The 7,426-nt window shown below is 32.9% G+C and overlaps 2 protein-coding genes across 2 annotated transcripts; one reads left to right on the top strand and one right to left on the bottom strand.

The window, feature by feature from the left end:
* LOC116343471 (protein 5NUC-like) lies at positions 1–3,488 on the top strand. Its single transcript, XM_031771524.1, has 5 exons — positions 1–436; positions 1,811–2,067; positions 2,148–2,427; positions 2,490–3,140; positions 3,233–3,488. The coding sequence occupies exons 1-5, from the start codon at positions 62–64 to the stop codon at positions 3,446–3,448; spliced, it is 1,779 nt and encodes a 592-aa protein (XP_031627384.1). The 5' UTR covers positions 1–61; the 3' UTR covers positions 3,449–3,488.
* A 1,934-nt stretch (positions 3,489–5,422) lies between these two features.
* On the bottom strand, positions 5,423–7,204 carry LOC116346276 (prostatic acid phosphatase-like). Its single transcript, XM_031776224.1, has 5 exons — positions 7,017–7,204; positions 6,826–6,924; positions 6,318–6,760; positions 5,990–6,239; positions 5,423–5,910 (listed from the first exon to the last, which is right to left on the bottom strand). The coding sequence occupies exons 1-5, from the start codon at positions 7,146–7,148 to the stop codon at positions 5,542–5,544; spliced, it is 1,293 nt and encodes a 430-aa protein (XP_031632084.1). The 5' UTR covers positions 7,149–7,204; the 3' UTR covers positions 5,423–5,541.
* Between the last annotated feature and the right edge of the window lie 222 nt (positions 7,205–7,426).

Below are 7,426 nucleotides of genomic sequence, written 5' to 3'. Positions count from 1 at the left end.
ACGTAAACGACTGTATTTTATCAACTGTGCATATTTTGAAATTGAAATTTGTTTGCGAATAATGTCGAAATTAATCAAATTTAGTATTGTTTTGTTGTTAGTGGCTTCGGTAGCGAGTGCCGTTCCAATTGAAAATAAAGAGTCTGCATTGGATTTCATCCTGTTGCACAATAATGATTTGCACGCACACTTCGAAGAAATGTCAGATTCCGGCAGTGAATGTTCACCGGAAAAGGCTCTAGAACACAAATGCTACGGTGGATTTGCGCGAGCTGCAACTCTCATTAAACGATATCGAAACGATCATCAGACAAGGAATGGGTTGCCGGTTATGTTTCTAAATGGAGGCGATACATACAGTGGAACACCTTATTTTCAAATGTTCAAAGACAAAATTGCATCGGAATTCATGAACATATTGAAACCGGATGTTGCCGTACGTACTGATATTTCGATTAGATAAATAGCCTTCAAAAGCAGGTATCGCTTTTAGCAATATTAGCGTGACAATGATCACATTATTCGTAATTTACTCGAAAATGCAAAGGATAAAAAACAAATATTGATCGAAACAATAATTAGCATTAGACAGATTACATAAGCATTTTTACGAAAATTAGATTTTGAAAAGTTCTCTTAAAAAAGATACCAATGGAAAATCTTATGAAGTCATATTTTGGTAGAAATTCTTTTGTCATTTATCAGTTTTATTTATGGTGTTAAGGTATTCAAACAATGACTTTTGCGAAATGTTTGGCCATAGTTAGGTAAACAAAATAAAACTATAAAAAGTGATAATGATTTTTGGATAAAAGAAAAAAAGAAGGTTAAAGCCATAAAATCTCAGTAATATAAGATAGTTATGATAAGAAATCTTCTAGAAAATCATACAATAATTGAATGTGATTAAATATTTCACGTGTCATTTGAGTTTAAATAGACCTACCGGTGTCAGCATGTATTCTATATAACACTTTCTATTTATTTGCACATGCAAATCTTGAAACACTGATATTCAAAAAAAGTAAGTTATAGGTTTCAAAAGCGTCAAATGCAATCAAAAAATCTATCAGGCTATCAAAAAATATACCATATTTTTAATTGACAAAAGGAAGAAATCATACAAGGATACATTCAATATTAAATTTGGGAGCTCAAAATTTGGTCGGGACATATTTTTTCTTGATATCGATATCGGTTTGCCGGAAAGATCCATAGAACGATGCTCTGCTGTCCGCCTCAGTTGGTGCATGCACAATTTCCTTTCGAATTGCAATATCCGCTTTTGTGCCCATTTAAAATGCAGTATGGACGACACGCTGCGGGTCCACCTTGCGATGCGCATGTCACAGCTGTATTCGAATTCAAAAAGAATTTACTTGAAAATAGGATTTTCAAAAATCACTTTTAATAGCTCTTACCTTCAACTGGTGCGGCATTGAATGTTATGCCAAGAAAGAGGACCGTGGCGAATAAGAAGAATAATTTGAAATTCATTTTGACTTTTTGGCTTTAAAGTGTTTGTAATTCACCAAACAAACTGACTGAACACTTTGAATTGATTTCGTTTCGTTTTCGGTCAAACCTTATATACCCATATGAATAATCTTACATCGAAGATAAGCTGAATCAAACAATGATAATTTAAAAATCCCCCAGCCGAAAAGAAATAGGCGATAAGCGAAAAACCCCCTTTTGCTATTGCGATTTATCGTTGCATCATTTGTGTGAATGATTCACTCTATTAGCTAAACAAAAATTCTTGAATTATTTCAATTTGAATTGTAATAAAATATCTGTTTGTGTAAAGACGTTAGGAAATCATGATTTCGATCTGGGAATAAATGGACTTTTGCCGTTTTTGAGCAACGTCAGTTTCCCGATAGCTGTGGCCAATTTGGATATTCCGGACGATCATCCTCTGATGCAAACTCATTCGGTGCGGCCATCAGTTGTGTTTAATGTGAATGGCACAAAGGTTGGAGTCATTGGATACATAACACCGGATACAAAGAATATATCAAAAAGCGAAGATGTTATTTTTTCAAACGAAATCACTGCGATCAAGTACGTATACCAACGTAGTTTTCTTCAAGTTCGTAACTAAAGTTTGATGAACACCAAATATACATGTTTTAATATTTCAGTAAGGAAGCAGAGACATTGACGAGTCAAGGCGTTAAGATAATCATTGCATTGGGTCATTCGGGTTATGTCGTGGATCAGGAAATAGCGAGAGAATGTCCGCTGATCGATTTAGTTGTGGGAGCACATTCGCATACCTTTTTATACACCGGAACACCGCCCGATCCAAATGACAAACCACTCGGCCCATATCCAACCATAATTGAACAGCCAAATGGGAAAAAAGTTCCTGTTGTCCAAGCGTCTTGTTATGCAAAATACTTGGGCAAGCTAGAATTGAGTGTATGTAGATCCGAATGTTTTTCTTAAGGTTTTTCTCTTAATCGCTGCATTCTTTATTTCAGTTCGATGAGGACGGAAACTTGATTCGTTGGAGTGGTCACCCCATATTATTAGATTATCAAATACCACAAGATGCAGAAGTACTTGAATTATTGGCCAAATATCGTCCAAGTGTTGAAGCTCTAACCAAAGATATTATTACCTATTCAAAAGTTGAATTAAAAAGAGATTGTCGTGATTTCGATTGTAATATTGGAAATTTGATAACTGATGCATGGGTCTATAATGGCGTACAAATGTATGATAGATCAGATGCCGCATGGACGGATGCTTCAATTGCTTTTATCAATGCTGGGGGAATTCGTAGTGGTGCTTCAATTGGAAATCTTTCAAAATTCACACTTTCAACAATATTACCATTTCAACATACATTGTGTATTGTGCGCATTCCTGGACGTGAAGTGAAAGAAGCTTTAGAGCATACAATGAAAGGATTCGTACTTGGTGATTATACGCGAGGCTATTTGCAAATGTCTGGTTTGCGTGTCGTTTTCAATCTGCAGAAAGAAGAGGGCCAACGTGTTCATTCTGTTGAAGTGTTGTGTGCCAACTGTAGTGTACCGGCATACGAACCACTTGATGAACAGAAAATCTATGGAGTTATTCTCAATGCATTCTTATACGAAGGGGGTGATGGTTTTTCTATGTTCAAAGTAAGTTTTATATTTTAATTTAAGATACATATGCTTCGTTTTTCTTTTTTTAAATCTCCTAATTATATCTAATGCTGAATCTTGTGTTTTAGCCGTATAAAGCTGTTGATATGAAGATCAAAGATTTAGACGCAGTGATTAATTACATACGTCGCTTTGAATCGATCTATCCAGCAATCGAAGGACGAATTAGATTCATTGGAGTGAACGGTGTAATTGATAACGTATCTTCATCTGCATCGCGTGTAGTGATGCCATTTGCAGTTGTTGTTCTGATTACAGCAATCCTATTGCTTACCATTGGTTAGTCAATTCTTATCAATCAAATTTTTCACGTTGAAATGTAATTTGTTGACCATTGTTTTAATAAAAATATATACGAATTGAAATTGCCTCGTCATACTACTCTTTCTAAAAGTATTTATACAAAAAAGTAATGAATTAAAACAAAAAAAAAAACAATTTTTGCTCAAAAATAGATTCCATCTCAAGAATGCACCATTTAGTGAAATGACTGTTTTCAAAGAAAAAGTGATATAAAAAAAATTGAATGCGTAATGAAATTGTTGACGTAAACAATGTGGTCTTGACATTTGAAGAGTGTCAGGCCATTAACAAAACCCTAAAAATTATAAGCACAGCTTAAGTTGATCAACACATTTAATTTCTTATTTTCTTTCCTTAGTAACAAACTATTTACTTGTTATAAACTTTTTGACCATCTTAATTTCGTTCAGCTTGTCGATTGATGGCAAGAATTTAACTTAAATTTGTAAATTCACTTATCTATTTTCATAATCGTTAATCTCTTCCATATAAATTCTTTGGCCGTTGAGTTTTGGCTTTTCATTGCTTCGCACTTCACTTCGTTTGCAAATTCAATTCATAAGAATGGACAATGGATTATATGCCAAACATGGCACAGAATATTTCATATTTAAGGACTAACACATACTTTTTTGGCAACGTCTTAAAAGAGTAATTCACTTAAAATTCCAGTCTGCACATTTTTCTCATATATTTCATCATAAGCTGTATATATATATACACTTGAAATGGAAAAGGAAAGATGTAAAATTCGTATGACCCCGAAGAAATTGTGCTGCAGTAAGCTCAATTTACAGCAAAAACAAAAACAAAAACACCACATTATCGACTACTGAAAGCGAAATTTACATGCATTTTGTTTGAAAAGAAAAGTTTTGGTCCGGAATTCAGGTGTAAGCCGAAAATACTTGCTCTGCAATCGGTTTGATGTTATGCGGGAAAAATAAAAATGTATACATTTGAAAAACAATGAAAAATGCTTAAGCGCATCAAACTACGACGAAAAAAAACTGGAAGAAATATATAGTGTAAGTTTTTTGGGATTCAAATCATCGAACAAGTTTAACAAGCATGAAATTTTAATACTCCAAAAACTTTCTTTTTCAACAAAATCGTTGTCACTTAAGCCAATTTAGACGAAGGAAGAAGAAAAAAAATGAACATATCAGATGCCATGTTTTTATCTAGATCTTTGGGTGAGACTTGGCAGACTTTCAAAAAGACATAGATTAATCAATGTGCCCGATTAATGGGATATTCTACAAATTCATTTTTCAATGTGACAAAATGCGATTTAATGAAACTGCAGTGAAGGGTGAAAAAAAAGGTGACAAGTTAAGAAGATGATGAGAAAAAAAAACCAATTATCAAAAATGGCAGTGTAAGTGAGAATGTCATTCTCCGTTCAATGTGCAACACATATAATTATAGTGTTCATTTGTGAATGTATTCATTAGTTGGATACACAAAGATATACTATTAGATGTGTTACATTTATATTTCGATAGTGTTCGGGCGGTTTATGTTCATTCCACATTAATATAAATGAGATAAATGGAAAAGCTTGATGAACGTTTTTGCTTGATTATAAATAATGTATGGTGATCAGCACGTTTGAGTTATCCAATTTAATTGGTAATTAGTAAGCGATAGAGAATGACAACACATCCGTATAAATAAATCATTTGCATATCGAAAGAGAATCGACTCCGGATCTGAAATGGTTCATTGCACTATATTTTTACATCCTTTGGAAGGTGAAACACAATTTATCGGACCAATTAATGAATGAGCGAAAACGTTTATGTTATTTGCAATATTCCAATGCGACGTATTTGCTCCATTGTTGAACGATTTATGTGAAAAATTGTATTATTTTCGAAAACATTTCATGACTCCTTCTCGGGGAGTCTTGAACCAATTTTTTTTGCAATTTAAAGAAGAAAAAAAAGAAGTAAAATCCACGATTATTTATTTCATTCGTTTGAAATTATTTCAATGATGATCTAGAGGAGAGACACCATTAGCAAACTTTATTTTCTTTCAATGAAAAATTAGAATTTTTAATTACAGGTTATTTGCAATTTGTAAAATAGAATCGTATTATCAAAACTATACAAAAAATGTGAGAAAAAGTAGCATTTATTGGTGTCTGTCCCCCAGATGTTGACAAATACATAAAAGAAGTTAATTGATTGTTTTCCTTTTGGGGATGTTTACATGCCAAATTATAATCTTCAAATTTCGTTGGTAAAATATCTCTGTACAATTTGTAGAATGTGTTCAATGAACATGGTGTACCACAATTTGGAATTTTCAACGGAACAATCGCTTTTTTATTTGTTTGTCGAAAAAACATTTGAATAGAAAAATTGCCAGCATTTTGATACAGTTCAAAATGTAAGCTCGATGCATAAAATGGTCGAAACAGCGGTGTGAATGACTACAAAATAGAACGAAATAAAAAAAATAATTAAACTCTTATGTTTTGTTTGACGAATAATAAATAAAGCTTGAATTACATCATATAAGTTTAAAGCGATTAAAATGTTTATCATAGATACGTCATGCGCCGCATATAACCATAAAGACCGATCAGGTTTGAGAGTTTCCAATGATTTATTTGTAAAACGATCCAAAATTTCTTTGATAAAAAAACCAGCTTCTAACTTCTTAAGTTCCGTTGAATGTGTGAGTGCCATCATTTCAAAAAGTGCCAGATATTTCAACGTATTATTTGTGTGAAGCGCATCGGAAGCCCATTTTGGAAGACTAATACGCATGCAAAGAGATTTATTTAATAATTTGGAATTTTTGAATTGTTTTTTTTTTATCGTTGATTAAACTCACTGTAATCCTTTTTGATGTTCAATATACAGTGTATCGTATAAATGTAGAAAATCACTATAAACTTTGAGTGATTTTCCGGATTTTTCTTCCCAATATTGAATTAACGAACGATGCTTTTGAAAAACTGCTTTGTATTCCGGTGAATTTATGTACGTTCCAAATAAGTACCGAAAACGTGCACACGGAATACTATGTGGCATAAGAAGTTCTTGGTTTAATGGTTGACTGTGCACTGGTATTGGTTGCCATTTAATGTCCGCACTCCAAATTTCGTTGCCAACTGGTGGAAATAAAGAAGCGGCCAGAACCTGAGCACTCATTAACGTTCGATCAAAATCGGTACTATGAATGTAAACCGCATTTTTTGAGTATTTCTCTCCGACCAATTTGTTATATCGTTGCCGCAAATATTTACCCAATTTGTATACTTCTGTTTTACCATTCTACACCATGGAAAATATTCATTACATATTGTTTTTTCTCTCGATTCAATCGGTCCTTTACTTACATTTGTGAGTGCTCCAAATCCACCAGTCCAATGAGTCTCATTAATATATGGATCATTGGGATACGATCGTTCTATATTTCTTTCGCCATGACGAAATATCTAAAGTTTTTTCAAGAAGAAAATTATTACATTTGATAATTTACTAAGAGATACTTTTTAATGTTTGCCCACTTATCACTCAAAGCACTCACAACATGAGCAAATATTGGTTCGTTCCCATAATAATCACTAGTTTCAAATTTATCCAAAGCAAATACACTTGGGCAATACCAACATTGGATCGTTAACAAAATTCGAATTATATTATTCAAAAGAGACTTCATTATTCTGACAATTTTTTCGAATATAAACAACGATTTGTTCAACTTGTGATTAACTGTGTCTGAAAAGTAAATATAAAAAAATAATCGATTGTATCAAATTAACCTATTCAATACATAAAGAGACGTGATTTTCAATATATGTATAATTCTTTTAAAAAATTGAGATAACAAATAAGCAAAATGAAAGATAGTGAAACACTGTAGATGTGGTTAAACAAACACACTTGGCTACGTTCAAATGACGAATGTTTATCAAATCGTAATTGATTCGATTTCGT

Source organism: Contarinia nasturtii, unplaced genomic scaffold, assembly GCF_009176525.2.
Source record: "Contarinia nasturtii isolate CC-2019 unplaced genomic scaffold, AAFC_CNas_1.1 Cnas_scaffold_129, whole genome shotgun sequence".
NCBI lineage: Eukaryota > Metazoa > Arthropoda > Insecta > Diptera > Cecidomyiidae > Contarinia > Contarinia nasturtii.
The sequence above is the reverse complement of the archived record's forward strand: the minus strand, read 5'-3'. Positions and strand labels throughout refer to the sequence as shown.